The 23,345-nt window shown below is 37.0% G+C and overlaps 5 protein-coding genes and 1 pseudogene across 7 annotated transcripts; 3 read left to right on the top strand and 3 right to left on the bottom strand.

Moving 5' to 3' along the window:
- Positions 1-4,640: 4,640 nt before the first annotated feature.
- LOC103953194 (protein GLUTAMINE DUMPER 3) lies at positions 4,641-5,782 on the top strand. Its single transcript, XM_009364929.3, has one exon. It carries the CDS (start codon positions 4,980-4,982, stop codon positions 5,580-5,582), a length of 603 nt encoding a protein of 200 aa, XP_009363204.3. The 5' UTR covers positions 4,641-4,979; the 3' UTR covers positions 5,583-5,782.
- A 3,476-nt stretch (positions 5,783-9,258) lies between these two features.
- LOC125467822 (protein BOLA4, chloroplastic/mitochondrial-like) lies at positions 9,259-9,862 on the bottom strand. Its single transcript, XM_048586559.1, has one exon. The coding sequence runs from the start codon at positions 9,845-9,847 to the stop codon at positions 9,368-9,370; it is 480 nt and encodes a 159-aa protein (XP_048442516.1). The 5' UTR covers positions 9,848-9,862; the 3' UTR covers positions 9,259-9,367.
- A 1,173-nt stretch (positions 9,863-11,035) lies between these two features.
- Positions 11,036-12,499, top strand: LOC103953207 (protein GLUTAMINE DUMPER 2-like). The gene has a single exon (XM_018648888.2). It carries the CDS (start codon positions 11,687-11,689, stop codon positions 12,227-12,229), a length of 543 nt encoding a protein of 180 aa, XP_018504404.2. The 5' UTR covers positions 11,036-11,686; the 3' UTR covers positions 12,230-12,499.
- A 1,167-nt stretch (positions 12,500-13,666) lies between these two features.
- Positions 13,667-13,785, bottom strand: LOC125480204 (annotated as a pseudogene).
- A 4,305-nt stretch (positions 13,786-18,090) lies between these two features.
- Positions 18,091-19,852, bottom strand: LOC103953201 (protein BOLA4, chloroplastic/mitochondrial-like). 3 transcript variants are annotated; one of them, XM_048578979.1, is made up of 3 exons: positions 19,551-19,852; positions 18,957-19,032; positions 18,091-18,863 (listed from the first exon to the last, which is right to left on the bottom strand). In XM_048578979.1, exon 3 carries the CDS (start codon positions 18,780-18,782, stop codon positions 18,285-18,287), a length of 498 nt encoding a protein of 165 aa, XP_048434936.1. In that variant the 5' UTR covers positions 18,783-18,863; positions 18,957-19,032; positions 19,551-19,852; the 3' UTR covers positions 18,091-18,284. The 3 variants fall into 3 exon arrangements, with proteins under 3 accessions (XP_048434936.1, XP_048434932.1, XP_048434934.1); XM_048578975.1 differs by lacking the exon at positions 18,957-19,032 and having other exon boundaries at positions 19,551-19,851; XM_048578977.1 differs by lacking the exon at positions 19,551-19,852 and having other exon boundaries at positions 18,957-19,543.
- A 1,887-nt stretch (positions 19,853-21,739) lies between these two features.
- LOC103953229 (zinc finger protein CONSTANS-LIKE 4) lies at positions 21,740-23,019 on the top strand. The gene is given in 3 exon segments (XM_009364967.3): positions 21,740-22,226; positions 22,229-22,488; positions 22,578-23,019. Coding segments are annotated over 3 exon segments (1,020 nt in total). The 5' UTR covers positions 21,740-21,790; the 3' UTR covers positions 22,902-23,019.
- The last annotated feature ends 326 nt before the right edge of the window (positions 23,020-23,345 follow it).

Below are 23,345 nucleotides of genomic sequence, written 5' to 3'. Positions count from 1 at the left end.
ATTTGGTGCAAGCAATGTATTATGTGACGACTGCGGACGTATGAGGTAGTGCTGCTTTACTTCCCTTATCTAAATCAAGGGAAAAAGCACATATATTAAAAGGATAGGTACGTCACAAAACCACTCAAGTAGTGGGAACAAGCGCCTCCTCTTTCTCCTTATTTTCTATGTTGGGGCAGAAGATTCCCAACACTAAACCCTAACCATGGTTTCTTTCTTTCTTCTGCTAATTAGATTAGTTTGGACGCTAACCTTTTCGTTAAATATGAACAAATTTTGGCTTAATCATGCTTCCTATCCATTACAAGTACTGTACTGTCCAATAGATCTTGACTATAATACTAATATATTTCACATCGTTCGGGCAATCCCTTCATATGTATGTAATTATTTAAATACGATATTATTCTCTCTTTTAGCTACATGGAGTTTAATTAATTATAGTACTAATCATCACTTACCAATTAATTACTTTTTTATCATAAAGTGGCGGGGCAGAAACCCTAATTGGTGATGCACTCAGTTGGTGATGTCAATCTGAACTATATATACACTGCAAGTCTGTAGAGGCTTTTCCATGAAAAGATATGTCCTGTCCGGTAATAATCTTCTAGGTACTAATGAAAACAACGAATTAAGTGGTTAAACAGGAAGATTAAGTACAAAAGTTGAATGGACATCTCCTTAATTATCTGTTTGAGTTTTGTGGAAAGAAAGGTGATACCAAAGTTAACTGTGCAGAGAAGAATTTCAACTTTTCTAAGTTGAGTGGCAGAAAGGGAGTATATAACGTGATGAAGTAAAAATGGTTTTAAATCGTGTTTAAAGGCTAATTATTATTTACTAATTGCGTTTAGGCCTTTATGCATGAAATTAAACTACAATGTAGAACATGGAATCCAAGACACAGCAGAAAAAGGAGAGAGAATATTGTTAAAATACTTGAGTGTGACTAAAACAAAACACGTTGGTATAAAGTTCATGTTTAAGCAAAAATTTGGGTACCAAATGTCAGAAAACTAGGAGAGAATAAAGTTAAATTCCACATTAAGTTTGCTTGCAACGCATTCCTCATGTTCCTTCGTAAAAATTGCCATTAAATCATGCACATTATACTTTTTTATTTCTAAAATTTTCTATTTTAAAGAATTATAATATCAGAGTTTAAACGTCTGTATGACACAATGTTTAAAGCAGACACAAAATTATTAGATTTATGATTAATTTCTCATAAACCAAAAACTACACAAAGGTATTTCTCCTTTTTCTACTCATCTGACTTGTAGCAATATATCTTTTTGTCTAAATTGTGTAATGTGTATAAAGAATCCATCACCATTGACAACTTTCATATGTAAAATGAACTATTAAGAAAATTACACAGGCACAAATATGGTACATCACGTGTTTTAATAGAAGTGGTGGGAAATTTTATTTTTTAAGTTATTAACTTTTTAGCACACATATTCCACCATTAGTATAGTGACACGTGATATACTATCCCGCATACCGGTCAAATTGAAAATTTCTCGTGAGTCACAAAAGATGCTTAAAGATGATAATTAAAACCCTAGCCAGCTAGCTGGTTACAAACATCAACGCAGCATGCATGCCTTCCTAGGACGAACCAAATAAATAATGAAGTCATGTTACTCATCTTGATCCCTCACCGTATATGATGATGAACCCATGAACTGTAACAGCAAAAGAAACATTTAGATTATCGTCTATAGAAAATTCAACCGTTACGTATCATTACTAGTCTTACATACGTAAAGCAGCCGCATGGTGTTTTTTCTAGGGTTTTCGAACTTGAGACCTTTTTGCACACTCCTAATGTGTTGAAATACATATACAGATAGAGATAGCGTGGGAGAACGAAGGGACAAATGACGGAGGCAATGGGACCTGCTCGGCGGAGAGGGTGGCAAGCAAAGCATAAAGTGGTGGGCAAGCAAAGCATAAAGAGGGTGGCTGTGTGATCATGATGATACGTACAGATGTGGATAGATTATAATGGCAAAGCACCAAAAAAAGTCGTAATCCCCCACAAACAATTTTCCCAATGTTCCCTGGCCCCTCCTCCCCCTAGTCACAATCTTGATCCACCTGAGCTGCTTGGCTTGCTAGCTAATTGTCTTTACTTGATCAAATAATTGATCCTATTAAGTCAATCCAAAGCTACAATTAACATTTCTTTTGTTTAGCTACAAAGCATGTGATGATCCTACCACTTACCAACTAATTATACACTGCCAGTTCTCTATTATTAATTTCCTCGTGTCAGTCATGCAATATGTTTCATACACCTCTCTCTACCTATAACTCTCCTCGTGTCTTTTCTGCTAATTAACCCCGACAAAATTCAATTTGCAGCTTTTTAAAATTGACTTTCTTAGTTCACTACATCATCAGCCAGAGTTACATGATTATGACCTTACAAGTCTGCCCTAATTGTGCTTAAAAATCTCTTTTAAGTGGATTAGAAAGAGAAAAGAAACATGTTTGAGTGGAGAAAGTGGGGTTGCTACATATAAATATGGCTATTCAATTATGGAGGTATCAATTGGGACACACCATCAATCAGATCACTAAGAGCATCTTCAAAGAGATGTTAAAATGTTCATATAAATTATAATAGTAAAAAAAAAAAAAAAGACCACACTAATGTTCTCCAACCAAAATGTCAAATCCTATGTGGCAATGACATGGATTGGCAATTCTAGAGAGTTGCTGTCAAATTTGACAGCAGCTTCAAAATTAATTATTAATGTTTTTATTAATTTTTTATTGATTTAATCATCATTGCAATTAATGTTGTTTTTGATCCGTTTCCTTTTTGTTCAATCAAGGTAAGTGAACGGTCTCTTCTTGTTAAAAATACATGGTGAATGGTCCGGATAATTATTAAATGCCTTTTATTAAGTTTTTATTAATTTAATCATTTATTTTATAATATAATACAATAATAATTTTATTTGCATATCGGGTGGACAATAAAACTTTAAAGGATGTTAAAATGACACATAAGCTGTCAAATTTAAATTTTATGTTCAAAATTTGACATCTCCTTTAGAAATGCACTAAGCACAAGTTTTGCTGCCACTTTACACACCAATTGCCTATTCTTTTCTATCCTAATCCAATGACTGTTGTCATATCATTTTCATTGGATCCACATAATCTCCCCTTAAGACTAATTAACTTAGGATTTTTACTCTGGCTTCAGATATGACCCAAGCATGAAACAAAACCTTAGAGTAGGAGAACAATGTACGGATACATTGTTATCAAGACGTTTTACGTCAACGGTTTACACTATAAAGATATATGTAAAAGAAATTTTTACCTAATATTATAAAATTGATATAAAATGTCACAATAACCGTATATTCGTTTCATATAAGTTGTTATGCTAAAGCAACGTAGTTGTTATACTTTGTTTTGTATTAAGTTTAATGTGAAATAGTAAAAGGTGGTTAGTTACATCATCCACCCAAAACATTCCCTTCTGGACACTTTATTAGTTGAGGGTTAGAATAATAATTTATATTCCTCATCCCACATCTCAAAAAGTAATAAGAGTACAAATTACTGTTGTTAATCATGTTCTTCAAGTACCACTCTCTCACGAAGGTAACAAATCGCATCATTTCTTCAAATTTAGATATTCTATAATCATTGAAAATTTTAAGGAAATAGTTTTGCTCACCATCCTTAATCAGTGGTATTGCTTATTATCTTTTTATTATTATTACATGAATTAAATTTTGAGATATATGTAATAGACATACATAATTAGATCTCAAAATTAAACTTATCATATGGTAATAAATAGAGTGGTGAGCATTATCACTACTTGATAAAGATGAATATAAAAGCACCCAAATTAAAATCATCACCCAACAAGCTCATTGGCCAACATTGAACCAAAAAAAAGAAAAAAAAAAGCTGATTGGCCAAGAAAAGTTGATTGCTTCAGCAATAGGCACCACCTATTATATTCTTTCTTTTAGTATATTAATTGGAGAAAATTTTCAATGTGACCGTCACATGAGATGGTACACCACTTGTCCATATAGAAATGGTGGGTTATGTGTGTTAAAAGGTTAATAACTTAAAAATTAAAATTTTCCACCACTTGCATAAAAACACGTGATGTACCATCCGTATTCCCGTCACAACTAAAAATTTCTCTATTAATTGAAGCACTTCTGTATGTTGTTTTCTTCTAAATTTGAAGAAGGTTTAACACTTAAATGGGAAATTATATAGCTTTACAAGGATGATAACTTAATAACATTTTTACAGTTGAAACTTCCAAATAAATAAAAGGGTTGAAAGTGTCATCTAATGTTAACGTTTCATAATTCATTGTTAGACTCATGTAGTTACACGAATACATTCAATTTTAGATAATGAATTTGAATCACACATCATGACAGATTTTATCTTGATCAGTAGTTTAGTCTTTAGATTCGTAATCTAACAAATTTAAATATAATTATCATAATATACAGAGTAATGTTATTTACATATCTCTTTTTACCTTTTACATCCTTATTAATTTTTGTACACTGATATTTTTCAATTAATTTAATTTGATAACCAAAAATTTAAAAAAAATGTATAAAAAAATTAAAATAGATGTACCGATAGCACCACTAATATAAATTCATAACTTGGGCCCCAAGAATCATCGGTTTCTTGTATTTTATAGCCCCCAAAACCCTTAATGCTCTCCATCAGCATGATCCAACACAACAGAAAACACAGGGCCAAATCCGTGAAACAGTTAAAGTAAAAAAAAACAGAGAGAAACACTTTTCCCCTGCTATAAATACCATAACCCACCACCTCCATTTTCATCAGCTTAAATTTCCTCACCTTCTTTTCATCGACTCAAAACCTTCCTAATTTCCTAAACTCCAATTAAAAAAAAAATATATATATATATATATATAAATTTAAACATAAATATGAGAACCGTAATTGCTTTCTCTACTGCAACTCCGGGGGCAAAATCCCCACTAGAATCATCACTGCCGCCAACTGCAACAACCACGGGGCAGCAGCAGCAGCAGCGCTCGCCGTGGCACTCTCCGGTGCCCTACCTATTCGGAGGCCTGGCGGGGATGTTGGGTCTGATTGCTTTTGCTCTGTTGATCCTTGCCTGCTCTTACTGGAAGCTTTCGAGCCGGTTGGAGGACAGAGAAGGAGGCGAGCGAGACTTAGAGAGCGGCGGTGGCGACGAGAAAGGCGACGGGTCGAATAAATCAGTGAAGGTGTTCGAGGAGAAGGTTTTGGTTGTTATGGCAGGGAATGAGAACCCAACTTTCTTGGCCACGCCGGTTTCCGTGTGCTCGAAAGCTGCTTCTTTCGGCGGCGCTGACGATCATGCCGACGAACAGGGAATGAGCAAAAAAGTAAATAAGGAGGAGAGCTCCGAGAAAGCGAAAGAAGAAATGGGGTCCCATGATCCCGAAGAACCCGAAGATATTCGAAACCAAGACGATGAATCGGAGACTCAGCTGAGACGATTACAAGAAGAACAACTACAACATGAGAACCAGCGAGTTTAACTCAGCTTGCTCTGTTTCAGTTTTGGCATATATTTCTTGAGATAGAAAAAAAAAAAAAAAACAGAGTGCTCTGTTATTTTTCTGGTGGGGTTTGGGGGATTTCTATGTTTTGATCCGGAAAATGCAAATTTTGTATGAGATTTATTAGTTTTGATGAGATTTGACATTAAAGCAGAATTAATTATCAGCAGTTGATGTTAGGGATTTTTGTTCTTATCTTTCCAGCTTAATTGTTAATTAGGGCCGTATTGCACCAATTAAGAAGGATAATGTATCTTTCTTTGCCTTTCTCCCCACGCATTTTTCTAAACATAGGAAAAGCTTGGGTTCGGAGCACAAGAAATTCTAACCATGCTGAGTTCCATCTTAATGGAGGTTTGGCGTTCAAATATCATGAACGACAATAATACAAAATTAAATACAAAAAACAAAACTAGCTACCAATTGAAACCGTATTATTATTTAAATCTTGTCATTGAATACCACTAACTGAAACATTATGGGAATGAAATTGATAAAAAATGTTGTGGTGTTACGGAATAATTAATTGGAGACAGTGTAATAAAGATAAATATATATATATATATACACATAACATTTTATAAATAATTAAAAATACGAAATTGATGTTCCAGTCACACATAAAGATCATTTTTAAAAATTTGTGACATCTACCTACATCCCCGGAAATTTCAGATTGGGGCACGAGAAAGCTGCGGTAAGACTTTGGCCATTTTCTTACGATGCGTGCTAGACATACACGTGTATGATTTTGATTGGGTTTGGCGCACTGGAAAGCAACGTTGTAGGCACGAATCTTTGAGTTGTCCGCTGCGCGACGCCACGCGAAGCCGCGTCCCCGCATTAAAGAAAGAATTAGGATTATCTTCTCTCATATTATCCGTCTATTTTCATACTTTCCTTTTACACTCTTTTTTTATCTTATTTTTTATATAAAAAATTTAAAACAAGATGTAAACGTACGTAATCGTAATTGTTTAAATGAAAGAAAATAGAAGAGGAAAGAGATGAGAAGAAGTGATAATCTTACGCCGCATTAAATGCACACGGTTTTATCATGATATCGTGATTACAGTCTACGCTCTTCACTGCACAGAAGCCCGGTCTATATTTGTATCTGTAGACGTGCAGGTACAATACTAATGGGAAAGCGGTCCATAAAGGAGTTATGAGGCCGGACCGACAAACAAAAACCACTACCCCAATTAGCTGTTAGAAACGACATTGGGCCCGACCCGAATACATAATTCGTCCGACTTGGAATTTTTTGGTTGTTTTATTCGGAAAAAAGATTCATGCCGGATCCTTTTCTTATTGATCTTAGGAATTCTGCAATCGTGTTCATTCATCGTATATCGTGTGATTAGTTTTCGTTATTTTAAAATTTAAATTTTAAATAATTTATGATATCACGATGTACGATTAACGGATACGATTACAGGATCCCTAAAAAAAGGGTCCGGCGGGGATTCTTTTCCGTTTTATTCACACCTTATTTACTGTTGAATGCACTCTATAATTAATGTACCTCATATTAGCTTTTCTATTAAAATTTATTTTAATATACCTTACGTATTTTCCCATAATATCCTGAAACCCCGTAAAGTTGAAACCAAATGTTGGTAGACCAATTGATTATTATCAGTGATGGAGTTAGGATTTTGAGTGAGAGGGGGCCTTTCACTGTATGTGTGTAAAAAAATTGAGCTCGTAACATGTTAACTTATGCAATTTGAGTAATCTTCACAAAAGTGAAAGACCTTTCCTAAATTTAAGGGTAATGCTGAAGAGAACAAATTTTTAAACCAAGTTTGTAAACCAAATGATGTGTCACCGATAAAAAATAAGCATGTTAATTCACACTTAACCACGTCATGATGTAAAAAAAAAAGGTCTCCCTAGCATTACCCTAAATTTAATAGTGAGAAGAAAAAAGAATGTACAAACCCAAACAACCAAGTAAGAGGTAGGCTATGGAAGAAGAAGTAGAAAAAGAAGGATAAAGGAAGAGGTCTGCAAATAAAGATGGTGTGTTGCTTTAGAAAATTACAGGTTGTGTATTATTGTTAGTTGATAGGATGGAATCGGTAGCGGGTTGCTTTTTCTACTCAAATTTGCACGTCTCTTTTAAAAACTTCCCGATCAAACACACCGTTTCATTAAACAGTCAAACAGATTTTGAATCAAAACAAGCTAACGACGTCCTCTACCTCATCTTCTTCCATGAGGTTCACACCTTTGCAAATAAAAGTTTGGGGCCGTTGGTTGATTTCATACGCCTTTTAGAAGTCAGGACGGGCTTGGAATTACCCTGGTCCCTTGGTGGCTCCTTTCCTGATTATTATCAATGAATAAAGCTCAATTCAAAAGTTTATTCGTGTGATATTGGAGTTCGGCTACAGTGATACGTACTACTCACTGATAAGCGTTTTATGCAAGATTTAGTCGTAGGAAAAATTCATTGGATCTTTAGATGCAAAATCTAACTGTTAATCTTCCGGACCATTTAGTGGTACCTACTACAAAAGAAAAAGTGATGATATCGAAAGGATGCATAAATAAATAGAAAACCTTTTTAGGCTTTGCCGCAACATGACGCATATTAAACTAATGGATTATCATTCCAAATTTTCCAATTAAGAGTTGCTTAATCCGTAATATTCTCCTAATGTATAATTGTTGCACGAGATATTAAACTAAATTTCAAAATTTTGTTATTTTTGTTTTTTCTTTTTTGAGAGGAATCGCACTTAATTGATGAAAAGATTAAAACATACAAATCCGGGCCACGTTGAAGAGGGGCACAGAAAAAGCCTTTTCCAGGAAAAATCACATGAAAAAAGGTCCATGGAAAGGAAAAAAACGTGTTCCATCTTAACGTACAAGTATGATCAGATCATGTACATTAATTTCGTTTGAAAGTGTTTTTAAAATGACTAAAGGTGTTTTTTATGAAATGTTTTTTAAATCAATCCTTATTAAAAATACAAATGAATCCTGCAATAAACACTGAAGTATATCAAGTACGTTCAAAACAAAAAAATATATATATTTAAAAGCATTACAATTATTTTATACACATTTTCAAATGAGCTATATTTTGTTCTAATCGTTCACTTCACTGCATATAATGCCCAATCACACAAATTTGTGTTACCACAAAGAAAAGAGAGCTTAATATAGCATTTGCTCTCGAAGACAGATGAAGCGCCGGTGTTTCTTCCCTCTGCTGATATTACTCATCTTGCTCTTCTCTAATGGTATATTAACATCTAATCTCTTCTTAATATCGGTTTCTTTCTCTACATTTTGCATGTCCTAAATTGTTTCGTCATCAGGTGCACTTCAAGGAGACGAACGAAAATGCTCGAATGCTCCGACCCGTTAAAAAATGCTCGAAATATAAATGTGCCATAGCCTGCATCGACGACTATAATCAAAGCTTCATCAATGGTGATTGCATGGATTACCATACATGTTGCTGCAAAGATTTAGAATAGGGTACTCGAGCTCCTCTGGCCGATTCTCCCTCTTCTAGTATCGCTTATGTCAGAAGAATAATAACAACAGTTGACAATAATATTTGGCTTTGTAGCCTAATTTAATTGTTGTAACAAATCCAACAATTGTTTTGCAATAGACTAAAGGGAGGGGATGATTTGAACTCGGGACGCATTTGATTTAAGATAAAAGCCTTATCCACCAAGGCAATTCACCACTTGCTATCAAACGCAACAATTAAAATCCACCAATAAACGCTATCATCACTTCTTACCAGAAACTTCATCCGGGGTTTTGGTAGTCATCTGATCAACTGCATGAACTGTGTTCTGAAGCTCCTCCCATATGGCTTTGTACACCATCCTCTGCCTATTTACAGCCGACTGTCCCTCAAATGACGAGGAGACGACATCAATGACCACATGCCGGCCATCCCCGTTCATATCTTCTACACTAACGGATTCCGCATTTAGCTCCTCCTTGATCTCTTTCTTCATGGATTCTATTAGTGGGGAGTCAATGGATCCAGCATTTCCGACGCTTGAAGCTCGAGGACTGAATCTTCTCACACCACCGTATTCCAATCTCATATTGCTCCTGTTTTCATTGCCAATTGCTCTATGGTGCAACAATCTGATGCTCTGGCTCTTAAATACCAACAGAGTTTTCCTTGGTTGAGAAAATAAGGATGGCAGAGCTCGAGTAAGGGCGCAGGAGGCTGATAACACGTATGGACGCACCATGATTACTTGGCCGCCATTCTTCCCTGTCTACACCTCTACTTGAAACCCTAATAACTCTAAGCTACGTAAGGTCGCACTCTAATGCAAGAATTGAGCACCTGCACGAATATGATGGTACGAATTAAAATTGGAAAGAATAAATGATACAGCAAACATCAAGTTTTCCTAACCCAGTTTCATTTGAACATTACCCCTTCAAGTTCGAATAACAGTCAATATGAAGCCATATTGGGACTGCTTCTGAAAGTGCTTCGAACTGCGTTTAGCAGAAAAATATAAAAGCGCTTTTACCCATAATCTCTTTTTGAAGAAACTCGACATATTTATAATGCAAGGTCTTCTAGTATAAGCGTTTATGAGCAAGCTTCCTACAGAAGCGTTCCCAAACAAGCACCTAAGAATTTGTTTGGAACTGTGTTTAGATAACCAACTAAAGGCGCTTCTAGTAACATTTGGCAGAAGTGCTTTCATAAGAAGCATTTCCAAACTGGCCTTAAACTAAAGGGTCCAAATTTTATCACTAATCCAATGACTGTTTTCATGTCAATTTCATTGGATACACATAATCTCCCTTTCAGACTAATTAACACTTAGTGGGTTTTAACTCTGGGCTTCAGATATGGACCCAAGCATGAAACAAAACCCTAGAGCAGGAGAACGATGTATAGATATACTATTATCTGGACATCTTATGTCAACAATATAAATTATAAAGATGTGTGTAAAATAAATTTCTATTTGATGTTATAACATTGACATAAAATGACAAATAAAAATATATCTGTTTCATGTAAGTTACTCTACTAAAACAACATATTTGTTATACTTTTCATTTGTATTAAATTTAATGTGAAATAGTAAAAGATGTTTCGTTACATCATCCCCCCGCCCCCCCCCCCACAAAAAAAAAACATTCCGTTCTAGAAGCATTATTAGGGTTGGGGGCTAGAATAATAATTTACATTCCTCATCCCACGTCTCAAAAAGTAATGAGAGTACAAATTACTGTTGTTAATCACTGTTCCTCAAGTACCACTCTCTTATGAAGGTAACAAATCGCATCATCTCTTCAAATTAAGATATTCTAATCCATTTCAGTGCAGTATTGAAAATTTTAAAGAAATATTTTTTCTCACCATCCTCAAGTTGTGGTTTTGTTCATTATATTTTTTATCACTGTTAGGTGAGTTTAAATTTTATGATTCATGCAGTAAATAGACACAATTATATTTCAAAGTTTAAACTTCTCAAACGGTGATAAATAGAGTGATGAGCATTACTATCACTTAGTAATTGTGAACCAAAAATGCACCCAAACTTTAATGATTGCCCAACAAGCTCATTGGCCTGACATTGAAAAAAAAAAAAAAAAAACAAGCATATTGGCAAAGGGAAGTTGATTACTTCAGACAGGTTTTGTCTTGATCAATAGTTTAGTCTTTAGACTCGCAATCTACCAAATTTAAATATTTTACTAAAAAATATGACTAAAAAATCATCATAATAAATGTTCATGACTTGGGCTCCAAGAATCATTGGTTAATGTATTTTATAGCCCCATAAACCCTTAAGTCTTAAAGTTCTCCATCAGCATGATCCAACCTTGAAGTGCACACAACCAAAAAACAGGGCCAAATCCCCAAATCCGTGACACCGTTAAGAAAGAAAAAGAAAACAAAACAGAGAGACAAAACACTTTTCCCCTGCTATAAATACCATAACCTACCACCTCCATTTTCATCAGCTCAAATTTCTTCACCTTCTTTTCATCAACTCAAATACCTTCCTAATTTCCAAAACACCAATTAAAAAAATATATATTCCAATTTAAAAATAAATATGAGAACCGTAATTGCCTTCTCTACTGCAATTCCGGCAACAAAATCTCCACTGGAATCATCGCTGCCGCCAACTCCAACACCAACAGCCATGGGGCAGCAGCAGCAGCCGCGCTCACCGTGGCACTCTCCGGTACCCTACCTATTCGGTGGCCTGGCGGGGATGTTGGGTCTGATTGCTTTTGCTTTGTTGATCCTTGCCTGCTCTTACAGGAAGCTTCCGAGCCGGTTGGAGGATAGAGAGGGAGGCGAGGGAGACTTAGAGAGCGGCGGCGGCGGCGGCGACGAGAAAGGCGACGGGTCGAATAAATCAGTGAAGGTGTTCGAGGAGAAGATTTTGGTTATTATGGCAGGGAATGAGAACCCAACTTTCTTGGCCACGCCGGTTTCCGTGTGCTCGAAAGCTGCTTCTTTCGGCGGAGCTGGCGATCATGCCGACGAACAGGGGATGAGCAAAGAAGTAAATAAGGAGGAGAGCTCCGAGAAAGTGAAAGAAGAAATGGGGTCCCATGATCCCGAAGAACCCGAAAATATTCGAAATTAAGACGATGAATCTGAGACTCAGCCGAGGCGATTACAAGAAGAGCAAGTACAACATGAAAACCAGCGAGCTTAACCAGGGCCGGCCCTGAGAGTTTGGCCCTAGGAAACCTTCGAAATTGGGTTCTAGAGTTCTCTAACTCCTGACCCTTTGTATTTTGACAAGTGTAAAAAAAATTCACTAAATACATGAAAAATCTATTTTTACATCAAATATTATTAAAAATTAATATCAAAAGAAAAAAGATATACAAACATTACTCAAATATTAGTATATTACCGGTCTCGCATTTTTAGATGCAAATGCACTTATTAAGTTTACATAATCTAATTTTTCAACCAATTCAAACTGAAAGATAAGTCCCTACCCAGTACGCCAAATTCCAATGATTTTTCTATTGTTACAATGTTACTTATTACATTCAATAAATGATGAATGGTTGGATTACATACACGACATCTTACAATTAGGAAAAATACTAGAGTGAAGAGGATAGTAATTTTTGTATACACGCGTAGAATTTGAATAATTTATTATATATTATATAAACTAATTAATTTGAACATTTAATAATGTCATTTTTCAAAAGGGTGAGAGTTTTGGCCCTTTACGTACATAATAATGATATATGTGGTGCGATCTTAAAATAGGGTAATAAAACTTCATAAAAATAAACATAAAGATGATACTTGAGAGAGAAGCAAAAAAGTAAAAATAAGATGGTGGGAACTATTTAAAGGGGAGAAGACGTGCATATATAAAAAAAAGATGGTGGGACCATCTTAAGTAAAATTGTGCAATTAAAATGATATTGGGAATATGGTTGTCTTCTTCCTCGTGCAAGGCTGACCAGGCAACAAAAGATTTCTAAATTTCAACTTTTACATATAAGCCCGCATAGCTCCCACCCATCCTCATCTAGACATGTCTAACTCTGCCTAAAAATTGGGGGCCCTAGGAGGACGCCTACTCTGGCTACCCTTAGGGCCGGCTCTAAGCTTAACTCAGCTTGCTCTTTTTCAGTTTTGGCATGTATTTCTTGAGAGAGGAAAAAAAAACAGTGCTCTGTTATTTTTCTGGTGGGGTTTGGGGGATTTCTATGTTTTGATCCGGAAAATGCAAATTTTGTATGAGATTTATTACTTTTGATGAGATTTGACATTAAAGCAGAATTAATTAGTTGCAGTTGATGTTAGAGATTTTTGTTTTTATCTTTCCAGCTTAATTGTTAATTAGAGCCGTATTGCACTAATTAAGAAGGATAATTTATCTTTCTTTGCCTTCCTCCCCACGCATTTTTACAAACATAGGAAAAGCATGGGTTTGGAGCACAGGAAATTCTAACGATGTTGAGTTCCATCTTGAAGGAGGTCTCGCGGTCAAATATCATAAACGACAAAACACAATAAAGCTTTTTCCCATCGTGTGGGGTCAGTTGTGAGGATGCAACACGAAGGCTTCCTAGGAGATCATCCATTCCACTATTACTCTCCTCCAAACTCGTTTAGCTTTGAAGTTCTGATGGGATCTGGTACATATGAGTTGGTATGATCGCATCCTAAAGATTCGACATAAGATAGGAGTGTCGGATGTTGACTACCTGACACCCTCTTCCTGCTCTTTTATTCGGACTTGAGATCGGCAATGTAAGATAAACTTATACAAGCAGAATTAGGAACAAAAAAACAAGACTACCTGACGGCTTCCCCCTAAATATCATAAACGACAATAACGCAAAATTAGGAACAAAAAACAAAACTAGCTACCAATTAGAATCGTATTATTATATAAATCTTCTCTTTGAATACTACTAACTCAAACATTATGGGAATGAAATTGGCATACGATGTTGTGGTGTCACGGAATAATTTTTTAATTGGAGACAGTGTATTCAAGATAAATATATATACAGAACATTTTATAAATAATTAAAAGTACGAGATTAACGTTCCAGTTACATGTAACATTATTTTTAGAAATTTGGGACAATCCCCAACTCCCAACTCAATGCCCGGAAATTTCGGATTGGGGCACGAGAAAGCTGAGGTCAGACATGGCCATTTTCTTGGGATGCATGAGAGACATACACGTGTATGATTTTGATTGGGTTTGGTCCACTGGAAAGCAACGTGTAGGCACGAATCTTTGAGTTGTCCGCTGCGCAACGCCACGCGAAGCCGCGTCCCTGCATTAAACGAAGAAGTATGATTCTCTTCCTTCCTACTAGATAATCTTCAAAAAAAATGTTAAAATGTTCATATCAATAATAACAGTAAAAAAATACAGTTGTAATGTTTTTCAACTGAAAAGCCAAATTTAATGTGGCATGACATGAAATGGCAGCTCTCATTTACTGTCAAATTTGACAGTAACGACAGTAGCTTCAAATATTTTTTAATTAATTTATAAATGTTATTTTATTAATTTTTTTTAATCAAACTCTCCTCTGTCACCTGAGAAGCGCTGCTCATCCTTCTTCTTTCCTTCTCTCAAAACCAAACCCAGAAACTAACCACTCGAATCCTCGCTACGATTTGAGGAAGTCGGCGAGTTGTCCACTCGGGCAACAATGTAAACCAATAAGCAACCAGCATTCCAATCACAACCAAATAGCCCTGCGTCACGAAAATTGCCATTTTCGACATGAACGCCGCCAAAACCCCAACAACAGAAAAATTGAACAACACCAAAACAAAAGTAATCGAATCGACCGAAACATTAAAGTCCTCAATAAAAAACAGGGCAATTTCTCCTCCCATGAACCCCAGAACAACAAAAGACGAAAAACCCATGTAGATTTTGAGGAACTTGGTGCATCTGAGGTAAAAAAGGAGCACCAAAACGAACGTGACGACGGCGACAAAAACAAGGGCGTTTAAGAGGGCACCCACGAATTTGTCCCATGAGGAGTTCGAGGAGGTATCGTCTTACGCAATGGTGGCGATTAAGTTCACCGTCTCCTACGAGGATGAAGCGTCGTCGTTTAGGACTGTGACCAGAAGGACCACCAGCAGCATACAGACGGAGACCGGAGTGATGATTCTAATTAGTTCTTCGCCCAGCGATTTGAGAATCGTTGTGGGTCTTGGGTTTTAGGCCATTGGGTGTTCGATAATTGGATCCATTTCGGATCTTAGGGCGGAATTTGGGATTTTTGATTTGAGATTTGGTCGCAGCCCTGAGAGTTCGGCAGAGAAAGCTTTCGCAGGTGTTTTGGTGGAAGAGCTGCTTGGACTGGAAAGAAGGGGGCATAAAATAATAGTTTAGTAAAATAAAAAGAAAAGAAAATAGTATAATAAAATAATATTTAATTTGAGAGAGCAAAATTTTAAAAGATGTCAAAATGCCACATGGTTGTCAAATTCAAATTTTATGTTTAAAATTTGACATCTCTTTTACCATCCATTTCCATCATCTTCTCTCGCACTCTTTTTTTTGTTTTATTCTCTATATAAAAAATTCAAAATAAAATTTAGACGTAATATAATAACAACCGTTTAAATAGGAGAGAATAAAAGAAGAAAGAAATTAGAAAGAGAAAGAATTCTACCTTCTGCATTAAATGCGCTAAGGTATTAGAATGATATCGTGATTACAGTCTACACTCTACAGTGCACAGAAGCCAGGTATATATTTGTAACTGTAGGCGTGCAGGTACGATAATAATGGGAATGCGGTCCATAAAGAAGTTATGGAGCCGGACCGATTAGCTGTTGGAAACCGCATTAGGCCCGACCCGAATACATAATTCGTCCGACTTGGATTTTTTTGTTGTTTTATTCACAACTGTTGAATGTTCTGTATATACTTACTGTACCTCGTATTTGCTTTTCTAATTAAAATTTATTTTAATATCCTCTACATATTTTCCTGTAATATCCTGAAATCCTGTAAAGTTGAAATCAAATGCTGATAGACCAATTGATTATTATCAGTGGTGGAGTTAGGATTTTGAGTGAGAAGGAGTCTTTCACTATATGTGTGTAAAATTGAGCTCATAACATGTTAACATATGCAATTTGAGTAATCTTCACAAAATTGAAAGACCTCTCTTAAATTTGAGGGTAATGTTAAGGAGAACAAATTTTTAAACCAAGTTTGTAAACCAAATGATGTGTCACCGATAAAAAATAAGCACGTTAATCGACACTTAATCACATCATGATGTAAAAAAAAAAATCTATCTCTCTAGCATTACCCTAAATTTAACAGCGAGAAGAATAAAAATGTACAAACCCTGACAACCAAGTAAGAGGTAGGCTATGGAAGAAGTAGAAAAAGAAGGATAACGGAATAGGTCTGCAAATAAAGGTGTGTTGCTTTAGAAAATTACAAGGTGTGTATTATTGGTAGTTGAGAAAATGGAACTAGTAGTGGGTTGCTTTTATTTCTCAAAATTGCACGTCTCTTTTAAAAACTCCCCGACCAAACACACTGTTTTATTAAACAGTCAAACAAGATCAAAACAAGCTAACAACGTTGTCTATCTCATCTTCTTCCTTGAGGTTCACACCTTTGCAAATAAAAGTTTGGGGCCATTGGTTGATTTCATACACCTTTCAGAAGTCAGGACGGGCTTGGGACTACCCTGGTCCCTTGGTGGCTCCATCCCTGATTATTATCAATGAATAAAGCTCAATTCAAAAGCTTACTCGTGTGATATTGGGGTTCGGCTACAATGATACATACTACTCACTGGTAAGCATTTTACGCAAGATTTAATCGTAGGAAAAATTTATTAGATCCATAGATAAAAGATCTAACTGTTAATCTTTCGGACCATTCATTGGTACCTACTACAAAAGAAAAAGTGGTGATATTGAGAGGATGCATAAATAAATAGAAAACCCTTTTTAGACTTTGCCGCAACATGACGTATATTAAACTAATGGATTATCATTCCAAATTTTCCAATTAAGAGTTGCTTAATCCGTAATATTATCCTAATGTATAATTGCTGCACGCGATATTAAACTAAATTTCAAAAATTTTGTTATTTTTGTTATTTCTCTTCTGAGAGGAATCGCACTTCATTAACGAAAAAAATTAAAACATACAAATCCGGGGCACGTTGAAGAGGGGCATAGAAAAAGCCTTTTCCAGAAAAATCACATGGATAAACGTCCATGGAAAGGAAAAAAACGCGTTCCATCTGACCATACAAGTATGATCACATCATGTACATTAATTTCGTTTGAAAGTGTTTTTAAAATAACTGAAAGTGCTTTTGGTGAAACATTTTTGAAACCAATCCTTAATAAAAATGCAAATGAATCCTACAATAAGCACTGGAGCACGTTTAAGTACTTTTAGAACAAAAAAAAAAAAAAATTCTTTAAAAGCATTACAGTTATTTTATATACACCTCCAAATAAGTCATATTTTGTTCTAATCGATCACTTCACTGTATATAAATTAGCCCAATCACACAAATCTGTGTTACCACAAGGGAAAGAGAGCTTAATATAGCATTTGCTCTCAAAGACAGATGAAGCGCCGGTGTTTCTTCCCTCTGCTGATATTGCTCATCTTGCTCCTCTAATGGTATATTAACATCTAATCTGTTCTTAACATCAGTTTCTTTCTCTACTTTTTGCATTTCCTAAATTGTTTCGTCATCAGGTGCAGTGGTGCACTTCAAGGAGAGGAACGAAACTGCTCGAATGCTCCGATCCCCGATAAAAAATGCTCGAAATATAAATGTGTCATAGCCTGCATCGACGACTATAATCAAAGCTTCATCAATGGTGATTGCATGGATTACCATACATGTTGCTGCAAAGATTTAGAATAGGGTACTCGAGCACCTGTGGCCGATTCTCCCTCTTCAAGTATCGCTTATGTCCTAAGAATAATAACAAAAGTTGACAATAATATTTGGCTTTGTCGCCTAATTTAATTGTTGTAACAAATCCAACAATTGTTTTGCAATAGACTAAGGGGAAGGGATGATTTGAACTCCGGACGCAGTTGATTTAAGATAAAAGCCTTATCCACAAAGGCAATCCATCACTTGCTAACAAATGCAACAATTAAATTCCGCCAATAAACGCTATCATCACTTCTTACCAGAAACTTCATCCGGGGTTTTGGTAGTCATCTGATCAACTGCATGAACTGTGTTCTGAAGCTCCTCCCATATGGCTTTGTACACCATCCTCTGCCTATTGACAGCCGACTGTCCCTCAAATGATGAGGAGACGACATCAATGACCACATGCCGGCCATCCCCGTTCATATCTTCTACACTAACGGATTCCGCATTTAGCTCCTCCTTGATCTTTTTCTTCATGGATTCTATTAGTGGGGAGTCAATGGATCCTGCATTTCCGACGCTTGAAGCTTGAGGACTGAATCTCCTCACACCACCGTATTCCAATCTCATATTGCTCCTGTTTTCACTGCCAATTGCTCTATGGTGCAACAATCTGATGCTCTGGCTCTTAAATACCAACAGTGTTTTCCTTGGTTGAGAAAATAAGGATGGCAGAGCTCGTGTAAGGGCGCAGGAGGCTGATAACACGTATGGACGCACCATGATTGACTTGGCCGCCATTCTTCCCTGTCTACACCTCTACTTGAAACTCTAATAACTCTAAGCTACGTAAGGTTGCACTGTAATGCAAGAATTGAGCACCTGCACGAATATGATGGTACAAAGTAGAATTGGAAAGAATAAATGATACAGCAAACATCAAGTTTTGCTAACCCAGTTTCATTTTAACATTACCCCCTGTAAGTTCAAATAACAGTCAATATTAAGCCATATTGGGACTGCTTCTGAAAGCGCTTCTAACTGCGTTTGGCTGAAAAACATAAAAGCACTTTTACCCATAATCTCTTTTTGAAGAAACTCAACATATTTATAATACACGGTCTTCTAGCATAAGCGCTTATAAGCAGGCTTCCTACAGAAGCATTCCTAAACAAGCGCCTAAGAATCTGTTTGGAACTGCGTTTAGATAACCAACTAAAGGCGCTTCTAGTAACATTTGCCAGAAGTGCTTTCATGAGAAGCATTTCCAAACTGGCCTTAAACTAAAGGGTCCAAATTTTATCACTAGCTGTACCAAATGAAATAATCATTTCCCATCGTTGCAGAATCCTTCAACTAAATTCACAGTAATCTTCAAAACCCACAATATCAAATCCAGTGATTACCCCCCTAATTACTATATTTAATTAAATCTTCACTAACCCATCAAAAGCAATCCACTATAGAAGCCGTAAAACAGTAAAAACAGAAGTATAGCAGCCTATATATTCATAAATTATGGGGAAAATGATGAAAAAATAGGAAGAAGGGAAGAGGAAGCGTACTTACCTCGCGGTTTGTATGTGTTGCGATGCGAGAGAGCGGCTGAGCAAACGAGAGAAACGAAAGAGGGGAAATCGGTACGTTAGGGATTTCCAGGGGTAATTGTGTAAATATGAAACAGAATAATGGAATATTACTGGTACTTGATCCGAGGTGTTTAATTTTCTTTAGGTACAATCCGACGGTACTTTCAAAAACCACGTCAGCTAAAACATACGCTTCCACAGATTTGCTGCTGCTTCTCGCGCCTCGCATCGTCTATCCGCTTCATCTGCATCTCCATTTGCCGTCTGGAGTTTGAACTTCAACCAGTAGGAATTGAATATGCAGAATGTTTGAGAGGGATGTGTTTTTTAGTTAGACTGCTACATTGTCACGCGGTATTATTAACTAATTTGTATAACACGTTAATTTATTTATTAAAAATAATGAGTTTCAAATCTTTAGATTTATTCAGAAATGTTTTTAAAATTATCAAAAACGTTTTTAGTAAAAATGTAAGTAAATAATAAAAAAAAAAACACTTGAAGTGTTTCTTACAATAAGCACATAACTAGTGCTTCCTGCAATTCAATTGCTTTTAGAACTCAAAAATAATCTCTAAAAGTATTTTCAGTCATTTTAAAAACACTTCTAAACGAGTTATTTGACATCAATAATGTCAGTAGGGCTGCAACTATTATGTAGTGGCATCATCTGTAACATTTGTTTGTTTAAAGTGCATTAGTTTACAATAAAATTCAATTAACTTGTTTATAATTAGCATAAATCTCATTGACATATTGCGAATATTGTAACATTTATTAACTTGAAAAAATACCCTAAAGATGTAACATAGTTATACAATAAGTTTTATTTATTTTTTGTTAAAAAAAATAAAAAAATAAGTTATTGTGATTGCTTAGTAGTAATAGTGGGCCTCTTTGTCACTATGAATAATACACCTCTTTCCCCTCAATCAGTTGAAAGAACTCTTAAGGCCCGTTTGGTGGTTGGATGATATTTGACTTTAAGGATATGATTGTATTGGCAGAAATTGATTAGCCTTTATAAGATAAGACTTGTAATCTATGCCCAAGAAGCGGTTGTATAATCTTACAATTTAACACAACAAACAATGAACTCGACTCAATTTCATTTAATTGATCACAACATATCCTAATTAGTTCACCAAACATGGTCTAACTATTCATGCGCAATTTGGTGCATCATTCATTTGCAGCGCTAATACAAATAACTACATATGCATTAATGATAAATAATTACTCTATACAACTAGCCCTAGCATTTTCTAACATGGAAGACACAGAAGCTTCTTTTAACTAATACACAGCGAATAGCTACTACAACAACTTTTGAGCTAAACTCAAGGGATGTGGATTCTCTTCCCTTCATTTTTCTCTCCCCTCGCTGTCGTCCTCTCATAATTATGATAATTTTTTTGTAGCATTCAAACAGGAGGTGAGAAAATAAGAGAGGAGAGAGAAAAGTTGTCCCAACTCAGAGCACTGCGTGAATCTTCCGGCTGAGTAGGATTATCTTCTCTCTTATTTCAATTTTCTTCCCATGGTACTCTCACAAATGGCTTTTTGTATTTTTCTAGTTATTAAAAAGTTAACATCAAAACTTAACGTGCCTTAACTGTAACCATTCAAATAGAAGGAGAAGAAGACTAAGAGCAGAGAGAATCCCCTCACCCCCACCCAACGATAAATTTTTAGTTATGACAGGAATACGAGTGGTACACCACATGTTTTTATGTAAGTGGTGAGAAATTTTATTTTTTAAGTTATTAACTTTTTAATACACATATCCCACTGTTTATATAGTGACACGTGATGTACTATCTCTTGTGACGATTAAATTAAAAAATTTCCCCCACCCAACCCCCACCCCCAATAATTGTGGGCCCCCGCCTACCCATTCTCATTCTGATCACGCCACTGCGGAAATAGCTGAAACAAATGAAATTTCATAAGCAAACGAGGACCATCTCCCATGGGCCCTACCTAACATTGATACTTGACAGCCCGACCTTTTGGCTAAGGTTTGTCAACGTATCGCATCCTCATTGGTCTTTGCCTAGATATCCCTGGCCCACCGGATAGACACCACACGCTGGATCAAAACGCAAAAGGGGAGAGAGAGAAAAGCGAAGAGAGAGAGAGAGAGAGAGTATTCGTGAGTGAGCGAGCGAGAGGTTTTCAATATTTACGAAAATTATTACACTGCAGCAGATTTCGGTTATGGCGTTGAAACTCTGCGACTCGTGCAAATCGGCGACAGGGACTCTGTTCTGCCGCGCTGACTCCGCCTTCCTCTGCGTCAATTGCGACTCCAAGATCCATGCGGCCAACAAGCTCGCCTCCCGCCACGCCCGCGTCTGGCTCTGCGAGGTGTGTGAGCAAGCTCCAGCTCACGTCACATGCAAGGCCGACGACGCCGCCCTCTGCGTCACCTGCGACCGCGACATCCACTCCGCCAACCCTCTTAGCCGACGCCACGAGCGAGTCCCGGTCACGCCCTTCTACGACTCGGTGAACTCGGCCACTGATTCAGTCCCCGCTGTCAAATCCGCTGTCAACTTCCTCGACGACCGTTACTTCTCCGACGTTGACGGAGAGATCGAGGCGAGGAGGGAGGAGGCCGAGGCCGCCTCGTGGCTGCTCCCGAATCCCAAGCGATGGAGAATCCGGATCTGAACTCGGGGCAGTACTTGTTCCCGGAAATGGATCCGTATCTGGATCTGGACTACGGGCATGTGGATCCGAAGCTTGAAGATGCTCAGGAGCAGAACAGCTGCGTCACGGACGGCGTCGTTCCGGAGCAAAGCAAGAACATGCAGCCTCAGCTCGTCAACGACCACAGCTTCGAAATCGACTTCTCCGCCGCCTCCAAGCCCTTCGTCTACGGCTATCACCACGCTCAGTGTCTGGGACAGAGTGTAAGTCTCCTCAATTTTCTCAGTAACCAGACAGATCCGAAGAAAATTTTGCATTCATTCAGTCTCTGATCCCCTGCTTTGAACCACAGGTATCATCGTCCTCGATGGACGTCAGCATCGTGCCAGATGCCAACGCGATGACAGACGTTTCAAATCCTTACAATAAGTCAATGACCTCCGCCGTGGAGTCATCACATCCGGCGGTCCAGCTCTCGTCCGCAGATCGCGAGGCGAGGGTGCTAAGGTACAGAGAGAAGCGGAAGAACCGAAAGTTCGAGAAGACGATACGGTACGCTTCGAGAAAAGCGTACGCGGAGACCCGCCCGCGAATCAAAGGCAGGTTCGCGAAGCGCACGGAGGTGGAGATCGAAGCGGAGCGGACGTGCCGCTACGGCATCGTTCCGTCGTTTTAGGTTAATGATGTAATTAACCGGTAATCAAGCTTTGTAATTTCGCTTTTTTGTGTAAATATTGGCCGTCGATCTTGTACAACTTTGTTCTTATGCAGCAGTAATGAATTTTAATTTGGTATCGGGCGTATCAGAATCTGGATTGCTATTGGTTTGGGGATTCGCATCAGGAATAATTTATACTATTAGGGAAATCATTAAACCATTAATTGGATAAGCCTTTGGCAAAGTAGACTTTCTTTATTGCTAAAAATCCACGTGCTTACTTTTTTTTATTGTCAATTACTTCTTTTGTTCATAGTGATTGATTTCCAGGACATTCCAGTTAGGGATTGAGTTCCTCTTCTGTTCTCACACTTCGGATCCCACATATTGAGAATTTGGATTGTTCAAGAAAGAGATCTGGGCGTTGAAAAATAGAGATTGTATGCGTAGTGGGTGAGTAGA

The sequence above is a fragment of a genome, unplaced genomic scaffold (genome assembly GCF_019419815.1).
Source record: "Pyrus x bretschneideri cultivar Hongxiangsu unplaced genomic scaffold, Pyrus_bretschneideri_v1 Contig1, whole genome shotgun sequence".
NCBI classification, from domain to species: domain Eukaryota; kingdom Viridiplantae; phylum Streptophyta; class Magnoliopsida; order Rosales; family Rosaceae; genus Pyrus; species Pyrus x bretschneideri.
This window is presented reverse-complemented; position numbering and strand designations above follow the sequence as displayed.